The sequence below is a fragment of the Lactuca saligna genome, chromosome 1 (assembly GCF_052625555.1).
Source record: "Lactuca saligna cultivar CGN05327 chromosome 1, ASM5262555v1, whole genome shotgun sequence".
NCBI classification, from domain to species: Eukaryota; Viridiplantae; Streptophyta; class Magnoliopsida; order Asterales; family Asteraceae; genus Lactuca; species Lactuca saligna.
In genome coordinates, this window is record NC_136417.1 from 80,348,526 (window position 1) to 80,375,719 (window position 27,194).

The following is a 27,194-nucleotide window of genomic DNA, read 5'->3' on the forward strand; positions in this document are numbered from 1 at the left end:
TTCCCTTCTTCAGGGTTAGAAACTGGTTCTCTAACTCTAGTAGGTTTTGGGCTGAGCAGTACTTTCGTTTGAATTGCACTAGAAATTCTGCCCATGTCAGTTCTAGGGGCTTGTTGGGGCTTAAAGTCTTCCCCAAGGTATTCCACCAACGTACAACGCCTCCTCGAAACTGACGCACTGCAAACGTGGTCTGTAGCTTTCCTCTGCAACCGCACGTCATGAAAGCTAACTCCATCTCCGAGATCCAATCCATGACCCCGATTGGATCTTCCTTTCCCGTGAAAGTCGATGGCTTGCAAGTCAGAAAATCCTTTTACTTGCATCCATTCCTCTCGACTTCGTCACCCTGGTTGTTTTGTTGAACTATTGGTGGGTTGGCTTGACCAACATTCCCACTGTAGCTTCCCTCCTCAATCTGCCCTTCGTTCCACTCGGGCTGTTCGATCTGAATAGTTGCTTCCTCTCGATTTTGTTGGAGCAAGAGTCTGGTTTCCTCCATTTGACGATCCAACATCGCCTGGATCATCGCTTGCACTCCGGCCATTGTTATTGGCTCAGCAGTGGCTACCACAACTGGTATTTGTTCGATTACTGGGGGTTGGTTTCTGTTCCCATTTGCATTCACGTTTCCGCTACGGGTCCTTGCCATCTTGATCTATACACCGAATAAGGTGAATTTAGATCTTTATTTAGGACTGATGTTCAAATCATCCTTATCTCTCCGAAACGTTTACATGCTAGTTCTAATATCATACTCGTACATTTAGAATCCTAAACACATAAGGTTTCCAGATCCGGTCGGCAACAGACCATAGATCCGAACAATTAACAGCATATCAGGCACAAAGCATTTAGCACATAAAAGCTTTTTAGGCATAACTCCTAAAATAAGCTAGTGCTCACACCTCACAATCATCGCTTAGCATTCTAAGTTTAAGTCTAGAAATCCTACCAATTCCTAGTTTGCTTAAACTAATGCTCTGATACCAACTATGACATCCCCAAAATCACGGCCATAAAAGACGGGTTTGTTTATGCTTTGTTTAAAAATCAGAGTAACATTTTAAATAAAAGAGTTGCGGAATTTGTCCCAAAACAATAATATGATAAAGATTTATCAAAAGCATTTCCATAGAAATGTATTTCATTAAAAGACTCGGGATGTCATGTTCGTACAGATCAAAAGCATAAACAGTACAATACAAGCCTTACTACATTATTTCATATCTACAGGCCTATATCAGTAATCCCTCGTCCAAACATCATATATATGCTCAAGCGCCACTACCTGTAATACATAAAACTGAGTGGGTCAGGCTTGGGAGCCTGGTGAGCACATAGGGTTTTCAACCCACAATAAATCAGTTTATTAACTTCATTAAATTAAACAAACCCGATTACCTGTTCCCATTATCCTCACATTACATCCCTAAGCATCTATCATAAGGGACCTATCCTAATGATTATCATCGGGATGGACATTACTGCTAAGGGGATTCCTTAGCAACAAATGTCCTTAAGGCAACCATGTAGGGGATGGAGTACATCTGGTGAGCACACAGTTCAAATAAACACATAGTTCGAATAAACACCTACAGGTTGCGAGCCTGTTAGTGTTCCACTGGACTGTCTAGAATAGTCTATGGTCATCATCTATACTCCGCTAGATGACTGGTTCATCAATAACACCTATAACGAGGCCTCTCATTATTTTATTTTGTCACACAACAACTATTACATCTACCCATGTTTTACCCAACACATTTTGTAGATATAAAATACATATACAGTTTAAATCTTTGAAAACATGTATAAAAAGTTCATCCAGCACAGATAGCAAGTATTCAGATAATATGCACACATAGCACGTAATTTATATTAAATAATTCATATCTATGTGTAAGCTGAAAGTAACTATGCACTCACCTGAAAAGGTGGTGATTCCGACCTCAGACAGCGCTTCGCTTCTTAAAATGAATTTTCTTCGACGAAACCTAGTATTATTACCACTAGAGTTTAGTTTATTATTCGTCGAGACTAATTAATAGTCTAGCTATTATTATTATTATATAAGCATCAAAAAATACTTATATAACCCATAATAATAGCCCAAGTATTTATTATAAGTTCATAATAACGTTACTATAATTAAATAAAAGCTATATTAAAAACAGCGTAGGCGTAGCTCACTTACAACGGGTTTTATAGAAAACCAGGATTTGCTTGGAGCAGCGTTTCCGAGTCGAAAAACTCTTCTTCTCGGAGCCGTCGAGCACTCCGGGGCTTCCGCCTCGTGCTAGGGAGGTTCCCTAGGCTTTTCGGGGGATTTTGGGGTTAGAGAGAGGTTCTAGAGAGAGAGAGAGAGAGAGAGAGAGAGAGAGTAAAGAGAAGAAAGAATGGGAAAGGTGTGATGAAAATGAGGGTGGGAGAGGTGGTATTTATAGGGTGAAATGTGGATGAACTTGGTGCCACATGTCACCAAATGGTGGCAAGCCTTGGGGAGAAAGCAATGGCCAAGATTGTGCCACATCACACATTTTCGCACAACACACTTCTGACTTCTAAAATCCATAACTTTCACACACGACCTCCGTTTTTGACGTTCTTTATATCCACGCGTAGGTAATAATAAGATCTACAACTTTCATTTTGACTCCGTCGCCTAATTCTCGACCGATCTTAAATTTAACAGTACAAGGAGATTATGCTGTTAAACGTGTGCGTAAAATTCATAACTTCTACATACGGACTCTGTTTTTGTCTATCTTTTTACCGTTGAATTCCTATTAATGAGATCTTCAACTCTCATTTACGTTGCGTAAGCCAAAAACCGCTCGAACTAAAATTCGAGTTTCAGGTCGTGCACTGCTAAGCCGAATCTTAGAAAAATCATAATTTCCTCATACGAAGTCAGATTTTGGCGTTCTTTTTATGGATGTTCTCGGTTTAACATATACTACAACTTTGGTTTAGATCACTAAGGCTAAAAATCCCTTCATCGTAAATTCACTATTTACGTCTTCCGGTGTCGTGTCAGTTTTGCCGTAAAACTTCGACGAGCTATAACTTCTTCGTTATAACTCGGATTTTGGCGTTCTTTATATCCTCAGAATCCTTGTTTCGACCACTACAACTTTATGTAGAGATATCGGGTTTATCTCACACTTTAATTTTGACGCTTATTTTTATTCTTTATATTTAATATATTTATAATAAAGTAATAAGCACACAAATACACATAATTCACATAGAATTAGAATATTTCATCTTTATTACATCAAAAAGAGTTACAATAGTTGACCTAGACTATTACATCATCTAAAAATGCTTAGCCCCGAAACCCAGGCGTTACAGAATATAACTCCAAGTCCATGGTTGTTCGTCATTTAGGATTTTTGAATGCTTGATTATGACTGGTTGGTTCAATGGATGGAGTGATTGGGTGAAGAGTAGTAGCATTTATGAAATTAGGATTCTAATATCTTCTGTTAGGCTTATGAGTTCTTGGTGGTGTAGGCAACGAAGTTTGAGTTAGAGGTGTCAAGGGAAGGAGAGGGTGTATTAGCAAATATAGTAGGTGTACGTAAGGAGATAGGGGATAGTTAGGGTGTGAAGTAAATATATGACATGAAGGGGTAGTATGAAGAGTAGGTAAATAGGTAGTAGGAGAGTTAAGTTGTGAAGTAGATATAGGTGAGGAAGGTGTGATCGGAGTGGTTGTTGAGTGGGCAGGGGAATTAATAGCTTTAGGTGTCATGGAATTTGGTTGGTGAGAATCCAATGGCGGTTCGGTTTAACGCTTCGTAGTGAAAGGGGTGGAGTGGAGTAATGACGATATAGGTGGGTTAGGAAGTTGTTGGAACTGGTTAGGAGTGGGAAGTGTGGTCGATGGAGATGTTTTAAACGGGAAGGTGTGTTCCACAAATTTGACTTGTCTTGAGTGGAAAAGACGGTGAGAGATAGGATCAAAACATTTTTATGAGGACTTAGAGAAGGAATAGCCCAAAAAGGTGCATGGTTTGACCGTGGTTGTAGCTTTGAAATGTTATATGGGCGCAACCATGGGTAGCATAGATAACCAAACAACTTGAGTTTAGAGTATGTCAGGAAACGACCATAGGTAATACTCTTTTTGGTCTACTACAATTATGTCGGTATAGAGTATTAGCGACGGATTACCAATGATTTTGGCTATCGGTAATGGTGTTTTTTGTAGTAGTGAATGAGTAAAGATTTATAAGCACATTTTTATTATGTATAAAGAAAATGCAAGTATGTTGCTATTATAAGTTACATATTACTATACAGAGTAAAAGAACGTAAGTACATGGTTATTATAGGTAAAAAAATGTAAGTATATTGTTGTTATGAGTAAAAATAAGGTATATTGTCTATTTGACAAACTATAACTGGTTAGATTTGTCCATTTTAATCCTCTTTGTGCGACAGGCATAATAGTAGCTTGTCATCTCATGAGGACTACCAATAACAGCATCATATGTTCTTGTTTATTAAATGCTTTGTTTACATAAAAAAGAAATTATTGTGTTATGTTGGATAAAAATGTAAATACATTGCATATTTGACACTTGTCAGTTATATGTAATATGGGATCACACAAAGAGCATTAAAAAGATATGAAAGAAAACAAAAAATTCATCTCCTATAAATATATTATATATTTCATATCTTTTTAATGACCCATATTACATATAACTAATAATATTGTGAATATCTTCTTTTGTACACACGATTACAATTGATAAGCATCACATTAACCTGATAAGCTAAATATATTTGTAAAAATTAGTAATGTATTATTACTTTAATACGAGATGCATTAATTATATATATATTTTTTGAAGAAGATGGGGTGTGAGCCTAAATGGGGAAAACTTTATAAGGAAACGCACATCATATCGTTCAAAGGTGGCATTGGAATCTAATGAGATGGATGGGACCAAGTATGTTGAGTGGATTGCAAATATGTAACTTTAACCTTTTTAGATATTTTGTGTGATGCATTGTTTATTTTTTCAAATTTGTATATAATAACAATCTTTTTTTGGTAAAATGTAGGCGTTGTATGAGCATGTGATGAATGAAAAGCATAGCTATGGCGCCACTCAACATCCAAGGGGTGATGGTTTGTGGGAGTAGTGTTAAGGTGAGAGAAAGAAGGGACAACTTTTTTGGATAGGATCCTCATATCTCCACTTGAAGTGACGGGGACAACACCTTATTAAATGCATTTTTTATTTACATAAAAAAGAAATTATGGTGTTGTTTAGGATAAAAATTAATGTAAATACGTTGCGTATTTGACACTTGTACACGATATCCTTGTCTCTTAGTTTTACATACATGCAATGAATATGCTATACCTCGAGAAAAAGTAAAAATTTCTGATCTTCAGTTGTACAAAAATTCAAAGCCTGGATACTTGGCAAGCCCTATAGCAGGATTAACATTTGCAAAATCTTCTACTTGCAAGGAATCAACGAGGTCATCAACAGAGAAATGTATCCTGCATTTTAAAAGAAAAACGATAATTTGTTATGCATTGCATTCACCATGGATACGAAGGATAATGCCAATGAAGGAAGTAATGGTTATTAACAATAGCATTGAAGCCAACTCCATTCAACTAATTAAATTTCATGATACAGATTTCAGATGGGGTAGTATTTTATTATTTAAAGATAACTCACATTCTGAAAAGGAGAATTTATCAAGTTAACTAACCACTCTACTCCCCATCTTCCAATAGCATTTATTTTGTTACAGAAATATATATTTTTCTGTTATTCACATTTTCTATACAAATCCGGTTTTTAGAGTTTCTATCGCAAAGAAAGAGATTCATTACAAAATTAACGGACGTTTCTAAAATATTATTCATTCTCGTATAAGTGAAGGTAATATAATTACGAACAAATTTATCTTTAATGTGTTCTCTTGTACAAGGAATTCAAAGAAGATTAATGTGATCATGAGTGACTCCTATTTAAAATCTGAATTTTGGTCGCATATAACATAACAGTCGTCAAAAAGAGCACAAAGCTTTATACCTGGAAGTGTCTTTCAATAAAAGGGAATCACTTGAAGCATTATTACGATCTTCAGATTTTATGGCGAGGCTTGCAATAACCTGCAGGTTAAAGATAATACAATGAACAGTGTAACTTATGGACCATATAAAAAAAATAAAAAAAAAGTTTTAGTTCCATAAATTAATATGAAATTTCATATATTGCACTTACTTCATCAAATCCACCACCTAAGTAATTCTTGTCTTGGAAACACGCAGTTGTACATATTTTATGCAACTGCGAGACACTTAGAATCTGGAATTAATAGAGAATCAGAGTGTGAGTTATAAACCACATATACGTGCACCTCATCATATGTTTCATTTCTGTAAAATGACATGAATGGGTCCCACAAGTCTACTAATTCCTAAACAACACTTGATCCCTTCGTGAATTGTTTTAATCAGAAGTCCAAAGTGGGTTGTTGATTTTAAGATCGATATTAGACGTATTATCCATCGTGATACCATCTTTTTGTTTCGTGTAAGAATAAGCATTTAGGTTCACAAGATTTTGATACGGGATGTTTTGCTTTTGATTATCTTCACCGTGTTAGTCCTCAAAGCTCATTCATTGATAACAGATAACCTTCAACAATATCATGTGTATGTTTTGTAATATTGCCTTGCATTAAAAATTAGGATTCATACATGCATGCATTCTCCTGATAAAACAGTAGTCTACTCCTCAAAAATCAATTGCACTTGTGGAGGTGGTAGTTGAATGAATCCACAGATGTCGATTGCCAAGTGAGTTTTTTATAGCTTGTTTTTTTGCTGAATTTTGTAATCGGGATTGATTTCTGTTTGCATGTGATGCTGATTTTTATAATTGAAGTTGATTATTGAAATTGTTGTTGATTTTTGCTAAACTATAACACTATTTTGTTTCTGATATTCGTTATTCTTGTTTTAGATTCTTGTAATTGACTAATTGTTGCTGGCTTTTACATTGTTTCCGATTTTTTTACACAGTAACACATTACCCTATGTACTGTACTGTTTCTGAATTTTGTTAATTGCTATACAATATAGACTTTTAAGATTTTTTTATTTGTTGACTTGATTTCTTTCTGACTTTTGCTAATTGCTAATTACCATAACACTATATACACTATTTTTGATTTTTCCGTCACTTTTGGAACAACGTATTGGTTTTGATATTCAAGATTCACCGGACTTGTTATGGTTTTAATGTTTGTTTTGGAACTACTTCTGGTTAAAAATAAATGTTTTTATTATTATTAAGTACTTAGAAGGTAAAATATGTTATGTGGAATTAAATTGCAAATATTTTGACAATAATCGATGCCTCGAGTGTGTGATGCAAGCACAACATGCATCACACATCTTGCCTTGACTTTTGGTCTCTTAATGCGTGATTGAAGATTCCCTATGACTCTTCTCGCTGCCAAAGCATCTCAACCTCTGTGTCACGCCTCGAACGCCTCTCCTAAGTTCTTCTCCTAATTTGGCTTCTCAAATCGCAACTCTAACTGTGGTCTTGGAGACCACCAACAGCAAGGTTGTCGTGGTGGGCGGGGTGGACATTCCAACAGAAGAAACGACAATTCTCAATGCTTGTGACAACATCCCCAATGACACTCGCATTAGTGGTCGCCGTCCCCCTATATGACTAGACATCATGTTGCTTGGCTCCCCGTCGACCCAACTAAGTGACATCTTAGACCCAAAATTGATGTTGCATTCAAACCAATATCCTTAAACAATCCTTATGATGAGTATTATATGGACTCGGGCACAAGTTTACATATACCATCTAACCAAGGTACGCTCTAAATCTTTTTAACTTATGCAATACTCATCATAAATAGTTGGATTGTCCATTCCTAGTATCGCTTTTGGTGAAACTTGACTTTTCAGTCCTTATCCTCCTTTTTCTTTTAACGATGTTTTTCTTGTTCGAAACATAGTCAGAAATCCTCTTTAGTATATGGTGTTTATTTATAGATACTTTTCTCAAACTAACATGATGTTGTTAGGGAAACAGACGATACTTGTCAAGACTGAGAACAAATATGATGTCACTTGCCAAGTTATGATAACTCTTGTTAGGAAGTAATGCAGATAACAAGAAAAACCAAAAGTACACAAAGACATAGTATTTACGTGATCCGGTCGAGGTGACCTACATCTACGGGTAGGAGGCCTAGTTCCTACGTTTTAGAAAAGAAAATAAAATAAGGAGAAGGAAATTAAGAATGGAAAAAGAAGGAAATGAAAATCAAATTGTATTTTGTGTTCTCAAGTTGGAGATAAATGAAAGAAAAAATTAAACTTTTTGTTAATTTTTCTCCAAAGCATTCCAAATTGGAAGGAAAGTTAGGAGAATTTTTTTTTTTCTTCCATTCCCTCTAACTTTCTTTTCACTTCCTTTCTTTAATGAAACTCATGAACACTAATTTCTTCATTTCTTTAATGAAACTCGGGAATACCAATTTTTTCATTTCTTTAATGAAACTCGAGAGCACCAATTTCTTTTAGTTTCTTCTCATTTCCATCAATTTCGGAAACACGGTGGAAATTGGAAAAGCAAACGTACATTTAGTACCTTCATCCAATATGTCTCACACCCTTCCTTTTTACACTCACCTTTATCATTATTTTTTCCATATTCAATCCATATGGCTACTTATTTAGACAATACTATTCTTTCTAAAATCATTAAACTTTCATCTCCTACATCACATATCTATCTAAAAATACCATCATGTACTAATCTTAGAGTCTTTGGTTGCCTTTGTTTTCTTCATAATTCCTTTCCCCAACACAAATTGTTTCTTATGTCTTACACGCTGTGTCTTTTTTGGTTACTCTAGCCTTCTCATAATCGGGGTTATTGATGCTATACCATGGTCGTAAGCATTTCCTTATCTCCATCCATTTCATATAAGAAAAAACATTCTTCTTTTTTGCCATCCAAAACTTGACACACCTCAAACAAGGAGGATACTCCGGTCACCATTACCTCAGCCTTCAAATCATTTCTCTGACCTTCCTCCTCTATCACATGATGCTTCCGATGAATACTATTAGATGGCCCCTTCTTTGGTCTACAAAATGCCACCTCATACTAATGTAAAATAAGTGTCTTGCTAGAAATAAAGTCCCATGTCTCCTAAAATCCAACAATGACACAACTTGTCGCTTCACCTTAAGATGTCAACTGTACTCCCTATATATGGAATTATACACACAAATTTTAAACTAGCAAGTCTTTTCAGAGATACAAAGCACGAGTGGTTTCTAATGGCATCACTAACATGCATGTTGGCCTCGATTTCATGGAGAGTTTTATTGTAATCGTTAAGAATTGTTCTTAGAATAGGTCTCCTTAGAGTTTAGGATCTAAATTAACCATATATGTTAAAAATGCCTTCTTGAATGGGTATTTTTGTGAAACAGTTTATATCCATCAACAAAGGTTTAATGATGATTAGCTCTTAAGCCATGTATGCTGACCGAAGCATTCTCTCTATGGATTGAAGCAAGCTCCATGAGCTTGGTAACAACATTCTACGATATTTATTGCATATATTGGTTTCACTCAAAGAAAATAGAGCAATAATTTGTTTATTTTTTAATACGAACTGAGCATTGCATATTAAAATTATATGTCTGACTTTATACTTCCCATCTCTTTATCCACTCAAATTACAAACTACTATCACCATAGAAGTTGGGATGTATGCAATGATAGTTTAGGCCTTCGTTATTTTCGGAAAATTCGGTTTCACAAAAACCTTACAGTTTATTTCCCTTACAAGAAAAATATGATTAGAAAATTTTATCACATTTCACCATGCCATAATGTAACGCCATCCGTACTCCGGTTGATGTCTATTGGAAACTAGAAACTGAGTGCCGCTTTCAAATCTCCTGATCCTATGGTACATAGAAGGCTTGTTGGAGTTCTTCAAGAATTTACTTCTATGAGACCAAAAATCAAATATATGGCTCAAGAAATTAGTTAATTTAAGCATGATGACTAAGAAGAACATATGCAACCCCTTATTGAGTACCAATATGTCAAATGTACTTTTTATTTTCAATAACAACTATGTACAAGAATTTCCCACTCATTATGTAAACTGGGACACCAATTTGGGCGATCTTCGGTTACTTGGTGATCGAATTCTGAGTATTGTATCTTTTTTGGAGATAGCCTCACCTCGAGGTATTCCAAATGAAAAGCAATTTTTTCCTAGTCTAGTTCCTATGACGAATATCAAGGAATAGCAAATGTCGTGTCTGAAACATTCTTGCTATGTAATTTTTTGTTTGAACTTTCATACCCTCTTGTTAAAGAAATGTTGTGTATTGTAACAATGTGAGTGCTATTTATATGCCCAATAATTTGATCCAACACCATAGTCCTAAACGTGAGTTGGATACTTCTTTTGATCGTGATAAGGTTAAATGTCGTCAATGTTGAGTTTTACATCTTGCTTTAGAGAATGAGGCATGGGAGATTACCCACACAACCAAACTAGTGGAACATTGCATGGTGTCAACATTAATTCAATACTCTTTCCTTTTTGCCATACCATCCCCGAAACAAGAGAACATCTTTTTATTTGTTGCTCCACGATTAAGAAACTTAGGTCATTGCTCAGATAGTGGTGATATGACTTTTCTATTATTGTTGATTATTTTTAACATGGTGATATTGGTGATGTTACGAGCATGCCTAACCAAGAAAATTTTGTGCTTAGGTGGTCAATTTTGGCTCTTTGTATGGACAAAGAAATGAAGGTTTGTTCAACAACAAAACCCGAAGTAGCAAGGACCTTGGCGAGTGATATTAAGATTTTGGTATTTAACGGGATTAAATTAAAACTAGGAGAGTTTTGTTTTAGACTTATAAATTTAAATGTTGCAACCTTGTATATTTTGTTGAAATGTAATCTAGACTAGTTGAAGGCTAGTTTGATAATTATCAATAATTAGTTATAGATGGTAATTAATTATTTGATAGTTATAGTTAGTTATTAAGGAAGTTAGTTCTAGACGGAGATAGTTATTTCAACAGCCATAAGTTGAAGGGGGTGCAATTTTGTATATAGATGTGTCTATATGTGCCTTTGTAATGTTGTTGATATTGTGTTTAATAAAAAATTTGTTTTGATTGCACTCTCTTTCTTTCTTCATGTTTCAATGCCTTTCTCCATCATATTTCACTAGCTCATCACTAGCTTATTTCCATGTTGAAAATGTTTGAGTTTTACGTGTTCCATTAAGGTACCAATGTCCATATATTTTCGACAAATAGATTTCAGTGTAAGATTGAGGAACTTACAAAGCATGTTATTATGTATGTGTGTGTGAGTGAGAAACTTACAGAACATAGATTGTTGATCCTTTTGTATGATATCTCCCATTTGCTACGTATAATCTGAGAATCATAAAAAAAATTAGTACATTTGTTACATAGAACAATGAACCGTTTGAAATAATTCATTTTGGAGAAAAGCAAACAATACTAGAACCTCTAATATTCAACTTAGAAAAAAATATACCAAGAATTGAGTAGCCTGTCTAACATGATTAAGTTCATCGAACAATGAGCCTGCATACTGTAATACAAAAAAAGAAAAAAAAAATTCAGATCCTACAATAACCAAACACTGCTGTAAGTGTTAAAAGTTAAGCTAGAACTCATGTGTAGCATATAACATATAGTAAGTACCTGTTTAAAGCATTATATTTTGAACCATTGTATTATTAACAAATACAATGTTATTATTGTCATAAATTTAGGCACACAATGAAATTTTGCCAGAAAAGGCAAGAAGATGAAAGTAACGATGAAAAGTTTATGAATCATGAGAATGGGTCCAAGGAGGTTGAAACAATATTTGGTCATTTTTTAGAGTGATACACTTGTGATGGATGACGTGCACGCGGAACAATTTGATAGAAAATAAGGATATGATTGTTGCTATGGACGATGCTTTCTATAACGATTTTGGAATTGTATGATGAAATAATGCATCAAAGAAAGGAAATTTCAAGAACTTGAAGTCTAAACCCTTACAAGTTGGTGTCGGTTAAAAGAAAAGGTTGGAATGGATTGAGTTTAGCTTAAGTGAAATAGCTAAAGTTAAGCTAAACCTACTATGTAGAATATTGTAAGTACTAGTATGACATTATATTTTGAACCATTGTACTGAGATCTAGAGCATCCATAATATATTGAACTCCATAGAGTTTAACAGATTGCCACATCATTTTTTTTAGATTCCATACAATGCTATCATTTTTTTACAATGCATTGAACTACAAAGTTCAATAGAAAATTACAAAAGCTAATTTATAGTATATATATTTAAGAATTAAAAACTTTCATTTATTTGCATTGAAGAATTTAATGGTCATTGAACTCCAAATCCTTTGAATGCTAAGTTGGCATCTCACTATGATACTATTTAATCTATTAAATGATAAATAGACTTGCTATCTCATTCATCTCTCCAATTGAACTCATTATTATGGATGCTTTTAGTAACTATCAAATTCATGATTGTCAATGAAAGTTATATATATATATATATATATATATATATATATATATATATATATATATATATATATATATATATATATATAGAGGATAGGTGTAGAATTATGAATAATAAAGTTTGTAATTACTGCATAAGAATGTAGGAGATGAAGCTTTTTCCTTTGAATAAAAAAAAACTCTTCAAATTAGGAAAAAAAGTGAAGTGTGATTTTCAGAGAAAGAAAGAAAAAGAAAAAAAAATATATGGAAAGACTGAAGGTTGCTTTATTAATTCATCGTCCAAAAGTGCCTTAAATAGGCTAACATCCAACCAATCGTTCATAAAAATAAGTCACCCAACACTCTATATATTTCCAAAGACTGGCAAAAGGAAAAATAAACAATTGACCACAACTTTAAATCTAATTAATATGCTGATAATAAATAAACCCATGATCCGTTTACACATGTCAAGATTACCCAACAAAAACATCATTCTTTGTTTTTCAATTGTTCATCTATTCTTTGTTTGATCCAATGATAAGTTGCTTTCATAAAAGACAAGACACGTGAGCAGCGTTGCAAGGAACTTGATACACATTTATGTTTACTGTCACATTTTCCGTAGTTTGTTATAAAAAATGCAGTTGATAATGCTTGATAACATTTAACAATTTATTATGTTCCATAGTTTTTCGGATACGGAAGAAAATACCTCAGTTTCCATGAAATATGATGTTGCACGATGCATAAATATACTAAACATGAGGAATGTCAAAAAAAATATATAGAATTACCTTTTCTGTTGCCTCACGACACCACAGCTTTAACTCTGCTAAACCTTCATTCACATAGCGCCCATTGGCAATGGAACAACACTCTGGGTATAGAAGAAAACTGGAAAATGAAGATAAAAAAAATATATTTATAACAGGAAACCAAGAAAACGACTGGAGAAATAAGCAAAAGTTGAGTAAGCAAACACCTATTAAAGAGTTGCACGTTGATATATGAGAAAATTTTAGTGAGTATCTTCTTAACAATTGTGGTAGGCACCTGAAAGGAAACTATATGAGAAAGTTTGGCAAAATAATATCTTTTGAACAATTGCAACCCAATAAAATATTAAAAATTTAAGCCGATGTTTTTATTCCAGTGAGGATTTGAAATGGAACTTCAACTTTTGTAAGTATCCTAACATTTATCTAATGAACATGAGGCCATGGAAAATGCACATACAAAATTTTCTTCGAATGTTTTTTGAAGAGTGTTGAGATAGTCAACAATGCCATGCCAGTGATTTTTAGAACTATGATGTCCTTGTATTCCCGATTTTGAAGCCTAAAATTTCACAATTATAATACAGATAAGGTCATCATAGGTACTTTGGGAAGTGAATGAAAGGTAGAAAGGTATATATTAAATTGTTAATACAACAAGATTATTGTTGTTGCTGAATCAAACCATAAGTTAATCTACCTGAATACTTGACGAAAGGAATGATCCCACCTCCTTCTTCGAGTTAGCAATAATAATGCCACACATTTTCTCTACGTATGTTGTTAGTTGGAGCTCGAAAAGCAAAGCTGGGTATTTGGCCACAACATGTTGTACTTCTATAGGTGTAGCCTCAGTTTCAGCCTTAGGGGATGTGGATGAATGAAACTGATAAATATAAGTTGAAAAAAAAAAACGTTATTTATTGAAAAGATTAAATAACGGATGACAAGAGTAAAAATCAATCCCATTATCATACACTTACCAAAGTTGGTGACATTGGTTTCTGAATTGAAGGTGCACTATCAAGTTTTAGACTTTTTCGGATTAAAAATACCAAAGTAGATGCACATGATAACCAGCATGTCATCTGATTATCAATTTGATCCTGCAATAAGGTTAACTGTCATCACGATTGAAATAACATGATGAACTTCATTTTTAAATTATGTTAAGAAGATATAAATTAAGGTTTAAATCAATTGAAGAAATATCAATTTAGTGATCATTATGCTCCTTTATCATGGAGAAAAAATTCACTAAATCACCCAGAAACACAAGCACAACAAGATGGCATACTGAAAATATGTTTCAGATATGCTATCACGTCCTTCATTTTTTTAGTGTGATAACGATTCCCCCATGTTTTTTTATCCCAATAAATCAATTTACTCTACCAAGTCGTTCGTATATTGCTTATAGTCAAGTAGAATAGATTAATGTAGATGGTAAATGAATAACTGATGTTATGTATTAACTTGATTTCTGACAATGAATAGCTTCACTTTATTGTACTACCTGAAGTTCAGGGTCATGCTCAGCCTCAGCAAGATCATCCTCAGGAGATTGGGATGAATGAAATCCCTTAATATAGAAATAGAAAACCATGTCATGGGACATAATATATATATATATATATATATATATATATATATATATATATATATATATATATATATATATATATAAGTTAAAAAGATAAAGCAAATGATAAGATAAAATATAATACCGTTGGTGGCAAAGTTAGAGGTTGATGAGTCTTATGGAGTAAGAATAACAAAGTAGATGCATTTGATAACCAATATGCCATCAGATCATTATTATCTTTATCCTGCATTGAGGTGAATCATCATTACAATAGAAATATATCTCAAATATATGTTGTTATTCAATTAGAGAGGTCTATTTTTATGTTGTTATTTAATTAGAAAAGGTCAATTTTTAGGGAAATATTGTTCTACTAGGTATCTAGCCATTAATCCTTTCTTACTAAGGTATCTTACATTCTCTCTACTCCACCACTATGCCGATCATCATTTCCATAACACTATGATCGGAAAACAATGACCGCTGGCCCCTCCTCCTCCTCTAGTCGATCGAGACACCCTGCAGCATCACCGACATGAAATATTGCATACCCCTTATTCTTGATCTTGATTGTCATATTTTGATACATGCACGACCAAAAAGTAATACAAGGGTCCTAACTCCTGTATAGCAAATTCAGAGGAGAGTCTAGTAGTTATGCGTGGAACTTCTATAGAGTTACTGATGCTAATGGCATCAACACACATAAACATGTATAAGAGCCAGGGATGGTTTTGACTAGGTGCCCGGTGTGGCACCGGCAACACCTAGTTCCCGTCTATGTAGTGAAAATATTTTTGATTTTTTTTTAACCTATTGTGCCACTACATAAAAAACAGCAACTACATACAAAAAACTGGCAACTAGTAAAAAAAATTGTCACTCTATTGGATCAACAAGCCCAAAAATTTACAACTTAAACTTATTAATCAATAGTCCAAAGATTCTTTTAGTTTTAGCCCAAAAAAAAAAAACTAAAATAGCCCAATGGCATTTGGATAATTTAATATTTTGATCCAATTGGGAGAATTGGAGCTTGGATCGACAGAAACAAAGGAAAAAAAAAAAGATCGAGACTAATTGTGTTCGACAATCTGCAACTTTTGAGTTTTAGTCAGGTTTAGTCAGGTAATTTATTCTTTAATTTTTTTAATAGATAAGAGGACAAGGCTATGATGGGCTAGCATTATACGAAGGGAATTCAATGGTTTGAAATCTTTGATATTACAAGAGAATGAAACAGCTTTTTATGTACATGTCTTTGCACAACAACTTCAATTCGTGGATGTAGTTGTACCAAAGAAGCCTGATGGTGCTAGTGACTTTTTTGAGCAAATTCCGTTGGTAGTTAATGTTGTTTGTGTCTCGTGTAAAAGAAAATACTTACTACGGGAACAAGCAAGAGAAAGGGTGCAATAAGTCTTGTGTACTGGTGAACTTGAAACGGGAAGAGGGTTAAATCAAGAGACTACACGTGTTCGAGCAGGAGATACAAGATGGGGTTCACATTTCAATGCACTCACAAGTTTGATGAAGTTGTTTGCGGATGTTCTTGTAGTCTTCGAATTTGTGAATGTGGATGGAAGGTCATTGGCAAACCGTCAACAAGCGTCCGGAATCTTAGCATATTTTAAATCTTATGAGTTCGTGTCTAACTTATATATGATGTATGACATTATACGCCTCACGGGTACATTAGCAAAGCAACTTCAAAAAAATGATGTAGACATTTTAGAAGCGGCTTCGATGATTACAGGGATAATGGACGTATTACAATCTTTAAGAGAAACGGGGTTTGCTAGCATTTTGCCAGAGGTATCTTTTTGTCAAACACACAATATTGCTACTTTGGAAATGGAGGATTTTTATGTTAGTGGGAGAAACTGTACAACCATAAAGACCGATAGATTTCATTTTGAGGTTGAAATCTTCAACACAGTGGTGAATATGCAACTTATAGAATATCGTGAATGATTTAGTGAAACAAATACCCAGTTACTAGAATACATGGGTGCTTTGAGCCCTTGTGATTCACTTGCACAATTTGACAAATCAAAGTTGTTGAAGTTAGCTAAATTGTACAAGTATGACTTTGATGATTTGGATTTGATAGATCTTGAAGGACAACTTGAGATATTTTATCACTCTTGCATCAAAGATGAGCGTTTTACCACTTTGAAAGAAAGTTCTGAGCTTTCTCGTTCGATGCTTAGTACGGGGAGACATCAGTCTTATCTTTTGATTTATAAACTTTTAAAGTTGGTTTTGATATTACCCATAGCAACCATAAATGTAGAAAGATGTTTTTCGAAAATGAAGCTCTTGAAGACCGACTTGTGCAACATGATTGGTGATGAGTTTTTGAACGACGCGTTGCTTTGCTATGTTGAGACTGAAGCATTTGTGAAAGTTGAGAATTAAAAGGTAATAGAACAGTTTCAAAAGATGTCTGCACGAAGAGGACAAATTTAAATTGTAATAGATGATAGATTGTTGCTATGTTTTTAACTTTTGTGTAATGGATCGCTTATTTGTATTAAACGTAATGAATTATTTTTTGGTTTTATATTATGTTTGACCGAAAAAAATTCGACAATACCTACTATCAATTCCTGCATCTGTCCCTGATAAGAGCACATTACCATGGCCTTCATGAACAAAGAAGTGTCAATGTTTTAGCTGATAAATCAAAGAGAAAGTAAAGTATGTAAGAATCGATGGAACTAGGCAGGAGATGCATGTTCGAGTCCATGGAGAGGGTGATGATGGAGGTAAACAAGATATGTACAAGACTTGTCAACAAAGATTTGAGTTTTTGCATGTAAATTGTCTTAGTGAAGTCACCATACAAGAAGCCTTTCGAATATGTAATTGGCAAAAAGAACCTTGAGAAAAGAATATATAGAGAACATTTTGTATGGTGGTAGACTTCATAAAAGGACTAAAGGTCTCTTTGTAGTCGATATAAGGTTGCTAGTGGGAAGGAGTAGAAATCCAAAACATTCAAACCAACATAATAAGGAACCAGATACCACGTACTATTCTTAAAAAGAGCATCGTAGTCATTAGTCATAGCCCTATGTTGCTCAACAAATTTACCTAAAACATGCTTGTTCATCTGTGTCAGTGGTAGGAGAGGTGTGTAAGGCAACAAGATATTATGGTATTTTTGCATTTTGGATTTGGGTAAATAGATATAAATTGGGAATAATATGGTGGGAAAGAGTAGATAAGATACTTTCATCAGTTGTGGTAACATCTAGAGAGGGTTCCACTAAGGTCGTTAGGCTACTATCGAGATTGGAAGGAAGGTAAACAGTAGTGGCGAACAGTGTTGCTACAAATTCCGGGGATCACATTTTGGGACCGGCTAAGGGAGGAGCAGCAATCATAGCATGTTATGAAAAGTACGAGACTTGAGGATGAAGGTGTTTCCGAAGGAGTATGTAAATGGAATATGGACTTGTCAAACTGAACAAGCTGAAATATATAACACACAAGAAGTCTGAGGGTCAAGACACCGACAACCATAAGGAGTGCAACATGAATCCACTTTGTGGGGATTTTAGGGTCTCAAATATGGAATGTTTCCGAAGACCAGAAGGATTAAAGAGGCACTCAAATAGTGAATGATTTTGAGAAACCATGGAGGGAAGTCATTTTATGACGTAGACTGCACTTTTGAAGGGAAAGTACGAGAAACACTATACAACACCAAACTAAGAGTGAGACCGATCTCCACCACGTCTCCTCACATAAGTCCCCATTTGAAATTATAATTAAAAGACGACCCGGTTACACTTTTCTACGCGTCTTCGGCTGCCAATGCTTCCCTTATCTTCGACCTTATAACAACCATAAAATGGAGTTTTGTTCCATAGAGTGAACATTGCATAACTAGAGTAATGACTAGATTAACATAAACACTTAATGAATAGTTTGATTTTTGCAAGTAATGTCCATCCTAGCTAGATTGATGCACCAAGTTTGATACCCACGTGGGTTTGAGGTCAAGAGTTCAAATCTTTGAACCAAATAAATTTGTCTATTGCAATTATCACCCATGTATGAGAACTTTTCCTTGGAAATCCCCTTGAGGGTTGAGCTTGCCCCCATTAAATATTGTGGTAAGGCTTCCGCTAATTTGTTTGCCGTATACAAAAAAAAAAAAAAAAAAAAACAAGTTTGATTTATATATAGTGCTTTGTTTATCTATTTCTAAAGGACGGAAGGACGTACCTCAATTGCTGAAATAATAATCTGAATAATTCTATCAAACACAATGGTTTTTTCAGCTTCAAGACAATTCCAATGGAGTAGGCATTTGTATATAGTCAACGCTGCAACAGGTTTACCATCAGTAAATCCAATGTCTCCCTCTACGCATTTAATAAGAGCAGCAATCTCCTGCAGCAAAATTGAAACTCATGTCAACAAAAGATTTGGTCTTTATGACTTTATCTTTGACCAGGTTTTATGGAAGATAAAAGTGTGTGGCTACATTTTAGCATAATATCTTGAGCTAGATGATAGCTATTATTCATCTCTTTATTTAGTATAAATAGATGTACTTTGTTTTTGTTTTAACATATAGGAAAATGTAGACGTTTGTAATCAGGTTTCATTTTGCAAGTTTACTTTTAAATACATATTTAGGTGACTAGTGTGTGTTGTGTGTGTGTTTTTAAGGGCATGTACCAACAATATATATATATATATATATATATATATATATATATATATATATATATATATATATATAGGGCCGGATTTAAGAGGGGGCAAGAAGGGCAGCCGCACAGGGCCCCAAAAAAAATAGGGCCTTTGATTTAGCCATATTATCTGTTTAATATTTATATAAATAACAAATCCTTCAAATAAGAGCATAAATGTCGTGTTGTTCAACCGGTAAGTATACCCCTTGTATTGTAACTCTATGCGGGTACTCTTCAGGTTCGAATCTCATTATCGTCGTTGTTTAAGAATGTGCCTTTTTAATTTAGCCAAAACTTACTTTGTGCGCTTCCATTAAACTCTCTCTTTTTTTATCTTTTTGTTTTTTTTTTTTTTTTTTTTTTTTTTCATCAACTAAGAACAAGTTTGCAAGATTCATTCTTATAATATTTTATTAAATTATTAAGTTGTATTTTTGTTAAAAGATTAATTATTTTTATTGAGTTTTCTTACACCATGCATCCATTTGTTTCATTAGATTTCCAAAAAGATTATGATAGTGATGGTTTCTAGTTATAAACAGAGAATAGTTGGATGGTTGAAGGAGAAGAGTAGATTTTTGTCACATTTTACTAATGACCTAACAAACCTTTAACATCTTTGCTTTATTAAAATATTTATATTTTCAGTGCAATTGTAGTATAAAATTTCCGATCCAGAACAATTAGTAGATACTCATTAAAATTCTATGATTTTGTTATGTTTATTGTCATATAATTTATCGTCAACTTAAAAAAAAGTAGTTTATATAATTTAATTCGTTACACGTTAAGGCCTAAGGGCCTTTTTTTTCCAGCTCGTCTAGGGCATTTCTATCCTCAGAACCGGCCCTATATATATATATATATATATATATATATATATATATATATATATATATATATATATATATATATATATATATATAGAGTACTAGCTAGTTTACCTCATATGGCGGAGTCTGTGGATTCTTGTCGAATTCTGTCAGCAAACTCCTAGCAGGCGTTTAGGGTTCCTGCAGAAAATTGTACCAAAATTTCAAAGTTTGAGATAATTATTCTAATTTAACTATTTGCTTAAAAGCAAAAAATGCCATCTATGAAAAAATGTTGGAGCAATTCATGTTGTTGAACAAATTATGATAGTTCTCATTCTTATAAAGTAAACTAGATTCCTTTAAAAAGGTCAAACTATAAAAACTTACTTGAATATTCAATGCTTTCTCAATCTTCTCAACAACCTTCCCCATCGTAGGGCGTTCCTTTAGATTGAAACTAATGCACTCATATGCAATTTCTTTAAACATATCGAAAGAACGACTATCAATTTGATCCTTAATAGCCGGATCAATTAACCTTTCTAGTTCATTGTCATAGTAACGTCGGACCAGATTTATAAGAGGTTGCGGGCTTTCACCTCCAATGCTCCTAGCATAATAAGCCAACATCCCACAAAGCATTTCAAACATTACAACCCCAAATGAGTATACGTCTGACGCTTTATTGAGGATACCGCTTTCATGGTAAGTGGGATCCAAGTAAAAGTGGGTACCCGCAACCTTTGTGTAGAGTTGGCCATTTGGCTGATTTTTGGGACCAAATTTGGACAAGCCAAAATCACAAATTTTTGCTACCATTTTGTCATCTAACAATATGTTGGCACTCTTAATGTCTCTGTGTATTACTCTGTCGCTCTCTCCAAGACCCAAGTGAAGGTAATGGAGTCCTCTTGCTGCTCCTATACAAATCTTTAGACGTTGTGTCCATGTTATGAAACACCTCCTATTCATATCTTGGAGATGCCAATCAAGGCTTCCATTACTAGCATACTCATAGACAATAATCATCTCATTGGCTTCATCACAATAACCAATGAAAGATATAATGTTTTCGTGGCAAAATCTAGCAATCATCTCAAGCTCGTTGCGGAAGTCCTCTTGTACTTGGTAGCTACCCGGTTTTAGGCGTTTGAAAGCTGCTGTGCGTTCAGAGAGTATTCCTTTGTAAACTTCACCAAATCCACCACTTCCAATACGTCTTTGGGGATTGAAGTTGTCTGTGGCATGGTTGATCTCTTCAAGAGGAATTAGATGGTTTTTAAGGTTTACTAGTGAAGAAGACATTGCCTTTTGATATTGATCGTGATGAATGCGGAAGCACCCAAGTTGCTGTGAATTAAAGATTTCGATGAATGAATGAATAGAATATTACAAGATGTGACGAATTTATATTTGTACATCAATGGACATATAGCTATATATATAGTATATACTAACATGTTGAGAGTCACAGCATGACATACAAGCTGCTCTGAGTCACCCTCAATCGCTTTGTCAACTAACGGATTAAAGCGAATACAATAATTCCTAATAAATAACCAAATTGCCCTTGTCTAGCTTAAACAGAAATATAAAGAAAATGTCAAACGGAGTGACCTTGTCGCATGCTTGTATTCACTCTATCTCTAAAAGAAATATCTACATTAAACTATTATATATACGAGTACTTGGGTAATGTAATTTGAAAGTATTTGCAAAAGGTGATTGTAATTATATATTAATGCATGTGTTTTCTTTTCAGATATATTTTCTGATTCGGGTTCTTAACATGGACAACTTCTTCATCCAAGTTTATATAACAACAAAGTAAGTGCCAGAGAATTTGTTAAGATTTTTCATGAATGAAATTTTCTTGATTTATCCGATTATAAAAAAGGTCAACGAAAGGTGCTTGCAAACAAATCACCAAATTAGTTCTGAATTATCTACGCAGCCTGTTTTCTGAATCCAAGGCGTTGACTTTAGTCACTAGTTCAATCAAGATTGATCACATGTAAAGATTCTTTTTGTTTTGGTTTAGAAAATCAGGAGCTTTATCTACGGGTGCTGTAAAACGATTGATATCACAAATATAGGAAAGGGATTTGTATATAGAATTTGTGCCCAAAATTTTGAATATCCAAAAGGAATCGGATCCCCAATTTAATTAAATATTATTACTAGATATTTACAACCAACTAAAAATAAACTTAATTATCAGAAAGAATAGCAAATAAATATTCACAACTCAAACGCCACATTGCTTATACACATTCCCAAATGCAGAAAATAAAAGGGAAACAATCAGATTTTAATGGGGTTCTTGTTCACAGTTTAGAAACCAAGGTGGACGATGCACTCATATCAAGAAAAGAGCTACTAGAAGATAAAAGAAAGATCAATAAAAAAAAGAATACCAGTTAGGCTTCGGTCACAACACACAGCAGTGAAGCAATGGGAGGACAGTAATCGCCAATGAGTAGTCGTCGAGGATGGTAAAGGAGGAGGAGGAGGAGGAGGAGTGTAGTGGGGAAATCGGAATTGTCAATCGTGTAATGAAGAGGAGAAGGAGGAGGGGTGTAGTGCGGAAATGGGAATAGACAATCGTGTAATGAATCAGAATACAAATTGGAAATTGAAAGACAGAGTCTATATATAGAGCCGTTTTCTCTTAAGTTGTTAATAATTTTATTTTAATTACTTTTGTATTTTCACTTTTTTTATTTAATACATTTGATTAATTTAAAATATGATAATTATATTAAATATAAATTGTCCTCTGGTCCATGGTATAACGAAAATTATAGGTTTCGACCACTTTGTTTTTTGAACGGGTGGTTGCGACTTTTGTTTCTTTTTGCATCTTTATTAACTTTCATTAGGGTTGTCTGAGATGGTGGGTGGGCAACATTAACGACCGCATAGGCCCATATTTTAAAATCTAATAATTATATTAAACATAGATAATCCTCTCGACCGTTGTATAGAGAAAATTATATGTTTCGTCCAACTTTGTTTATTGTTATTGGTTGCAATTTTTTTTTTCTTTTCGCAATTTTGATCATTGATCTCGGTGGAAAACTTGGGCGTCGATCTAGAGTCCATCTTTTCAAGGGGCCTATAAAAAGAAATTGCAAATTGAATCACGTATATGACCCTATAGAAGCAAGAGATTATTGAGTGTTATCAAAAGTTGTTTACGAAAATTATAAATCAATGGTTTTAGTTCTTAAAGGTTGCTCTTAAATTTTTACATCTTGATTTTAAATTAATAGATTATCTAAGGTTCATAACAAATAACTTTCATGCTTTCAAACCATTCCAATAAACTTGTTTATCAAATTAAAAGATTGGAAATGTGTGGTAAACATGCATGTTTTTAACTGAAATGATTAGTTTTGAGTTTCTTCTATAATCATAGGTTTTGTTTAAAGTTTGGTAGACCATTAGTTGAAAAGGATAAATTGTTGTGAATTTTAACATCAAGTACACTATCTAAAAGTAGCGGAAACAATCAAGAGATTTGTCTAAGTGCACATGCATCCTATAATCTAGATTTTAGTAGTTTTAGCAACATACTTCAAAAATCAACAAAAGAAAGAACTAGTGATCTCTTTATTGTTTGATTGTGATCTCGTAGCTACTAGTTTCGCTATGGATGAAGGATCCAACATAGCAACCCATTAATGGAATCAGACCCAAAATACCAAAAGCAAAAGGATTAAACCCAAACTAGGGCATGCAAGAAATTATCCAATCCTTAGGAGAGATGTTGAGAATTTGATTATGGATGGAGAGAGAGAGAGAGAGAGAGAGAGAGAGAGAGAGAAAACAGACATAGTATAGACGATTTTAGAGAGGGAAATTAGTTCTCTAAGGTATTAGCCCTAGTAGTCTATTTATATGTTGTAGATAGAATCCTAGGAGGATTCAAACTCTTAAGGTTGATCCTTATTTGATTCAAACCTACCTTATCCCTATCAGGAATCCTACCAACACCGTTCATATCAGTGTCTCCAAGAGCTTATGGCATATTCCAATAAATCTGATGGATTAAAGTGATGGGTTTTGGAGGTTACAAAACAAAAGATTTACGCAGTGAAATCATAAAACTATTTTATGGGCACATGCAACCTATAGATATATGGCATTGTCTCATTATAGCAACATACTATGAAACCTAATCTAACATATGTGTTATCAAAAATCAAAAAGATTAGAATGCACACCACTCGTACCAAGGACTCGATGGCATTCCAGATACGAGCTGAGGGCCCGGTAGGCATTCCAAACTCATACTGAGGGCCCAAGGGTAGTCCAGCTTGTAAAGTTGTGGACCCAGTGCATGTTGTTCTGTTTTTTATTGATATGATATGCTAATGTTGATATTGCTATGTGGATTGTATGTGTATCGGTATTTTGGGGGTAACCCACTAAGCTTTCGGGCTTACAGCTTCAGTTTATTGTTTCAGGTACACCATGGGATCACGGCAAGGCAAAGGTGTGATCGTACAGCTCCTCCTATTATGATATGTTTCTGGGAAATACTCTGATAATTAATATTTTAAAAACAAAGTTGTAATGTTTTGATGAACTTGACATGTTTTAAAAAGTTTAAATTGGTTTGAAATTTCGTGTGTTACATCAAATTTAGGCATTGACATTAGTTTCATTGAACATTACCACATTTTATAACGGGGTGAATGACTTTAGCATGCCTAACTAAGTAGCCGGTGCCAAAAGTGTAATGGAATCGGAATAGTATCCACTCATGGATCAACTACCCCATAATTTGGATAAGAATTAAGGATAGTAAGAAGGATTACCTTATTGATCTCCTATTGGTTTATAAACTAACAAAAATAACAATCAATAATAATGATTAAGATATGACAATTTGGCACCTAAAATCTCATTAATTAATAGTTTTTATATGATTTACGTAGTAGGGGAATAAAAACTCATGAGATGGAAAATGGTCATTTTTATGTTTTGAAAAAGATAAAATTTCTCATTTTATACTTAACTCTTTACATGAAAATATATATTTCATTATAAAGATTCATGGAGTCAAAACCTATAGAACTCACCAACAAATATGTTGAAGTATCTAACATGTATTCTCAGGAAACTAAGGCAGGCTTCCACACGAAGAGAATGGGACCATCATCTCGTGTTTTAGTTATAAATTATGTTTTATGTCCTCTTTTCACGACGCTGAAGATTTATGGTGAATCATGTGATAAAGTAAAATATAATTATGTCATATGTGGTGTAAAATTTGAAGTGGTTGTTTTAATGTTTAGTATATGCTATGTTTTTTTATATTTGATTTACATCACTCGTCAGGCGATTCTGCCATCAGAATGGGGGTGACAGATTGGTATCAGAGCCTTAGCTATAACGAACTAGTATTTCCCTCAGGATATCTAACTATAGCCTAGGGCAAGGCATCTCTGATAAATGTTTAAGTCCTCTAAACCTATAAACACACAAATATCATTGATAATAAGTAATATTACACATCAAAACAAAGTAAGGGAGTTATGGTATTAAACAACACAACATATAACAAACGATAAAACGAACTTAAAACTCGAAATTCTAGATCAAGTACTTAACTAAAGTTTTATAGTATATATGTCGTGCCACAACTAACCCTAGCTTGCGCACCTATGTTTTATTATGTACCGATCATATGTATCGTTTAACTTAAGTGTAGAAGGTTATACATTAAAGTTTTAGAGATTTAAGGGTCATAAGATCAAAATATTTGTATCGGTAACAAATGTATATGTGTATATGACAATATGTTTAATATTTTTTTAAATAACATTTTTTATATAAAGGGGTACTTGGGGAAACAAGGATGAAGTTCCGTGCCCGCCCCCTCTACTGGACATATACCCCTACATCCCTGATCAAGAGATGAGGTATCAGTTGGTCACGTCAGAGGAATCCTTAGAGGAAGAAGAGCCCATGGAGGACCCGTCTGAAGGCGAGGAGATGGAAGCAGCACCAGGGGAATTTGATCCTAATAAAGATGATGAGACCGCAGAAGCAAGTGAGCCCATGGAGGCCTAGCTGGTCCCTCTCCCCAGAACCTCACCTTCGAGCCCTTATACAGATAACCTGAGAAGGACTGAAAACCTCACCAAATAGCTAAGAAGACTACTTTTGGCTATAGAGGAATTCAGAAGCCCTGACATGGATTATCTGAGGGCATGAGGAAGGGTCTGACAGACCCTAATTGGATCATTGTATTCACCAAGGACAGAATCTATGGTGGAAGAATCACCATCCTATATGAGGATAGCCGGAGCTCAGGATTGCATCCTTCACCCACTGATGATAGTGAATCCTTGGCCCTATTATTTGACCACACCATAAAACTGGAAAATCAAGTGAGAGTGATATCAAGTGAAATCAAGGTGGATAAGAACCACACCACTCATGTACTATGTTGGTGTCAAACGAATGCTTGAATTTTTGACTGGTGAAATTTTGTGAATAATGTAATGGTTGCAATGAAATACATAAAAATCAAATAATTTAATATTGAAATTAACGTCTAACAAAGTCCAACCAACTCATATCTCACTTTTAAATGTAATAGGTTAACCAACATGAGACAAAGAAGAAGAAACACCAGGTTGTACCGTAACCTAATGTTTGTTCGGGAAACA

The 27,194-nt window shown here is 34.2% G+C and overlaps 2 protein-coding genes across 2 annotated transcripts; both read right to left on the minus strand.

The window, feature by feature from the left end:
* Positions 1-5,266: 5,266 nt before the first annotated feature.
* On the minus strand, positions 5,267-20,310 carry LOC145009016 (myosin-6-like). Its single transcript, XM_078967668.1, has 14 exons — positions 20,302-20,310; positions 19,218-19,385; positions 15,121-15,222; positions 14,910-14,975; positions 14,377-14,499; positions 14,094-14,279; positions 13,854-13,955; positions 13,600-13,670; positions 13,412-13,511; positions 11,632-11,688; positions 11,454-11,507; positions 6,264-6,347; positions 6,072-6,151; positions 5,267-5,527 (listed from the first exon to the last, which is right to left on the minus strand). The coding sequence occupies exons 1-14, from the start codon at positions 20,308-20,310 to the stop codon at positions 5,413-5,415; spliced, it is 1,317 nt and encodes a 438-aa protein (XP_078823794.1). The 3' UTR covers positions 5,267-5,412.
* On the minus strand, positions 19,274-23,116 carry LOC145040422 (receptor-like protein kinase HERK 1). The gene is made up of 4 exons (XM_078988354.1): positions 22,926-23,116; positions 20,896-21,858; positions 20,638-20,706; positions 19,274-19,385 (listed from the first exon to the last, which is right to left on the minus strand). The coding sequence occupies exons 2-3, from the start codon at positions 21,811-21,813 to the stop codon at positions 20,698-20,700; spliced, it is 927 nt and encodes a 308-aa protein (XP_078844480.1). The 5' UTR covers positions 21,814-21,858; positions 22,926-23,116; the 3' UTR covers positions 19,274-19,385; positions 20,638-20,697.
* Positions 23,117-27,194: the final 4,078 nt, after the last annotated feature.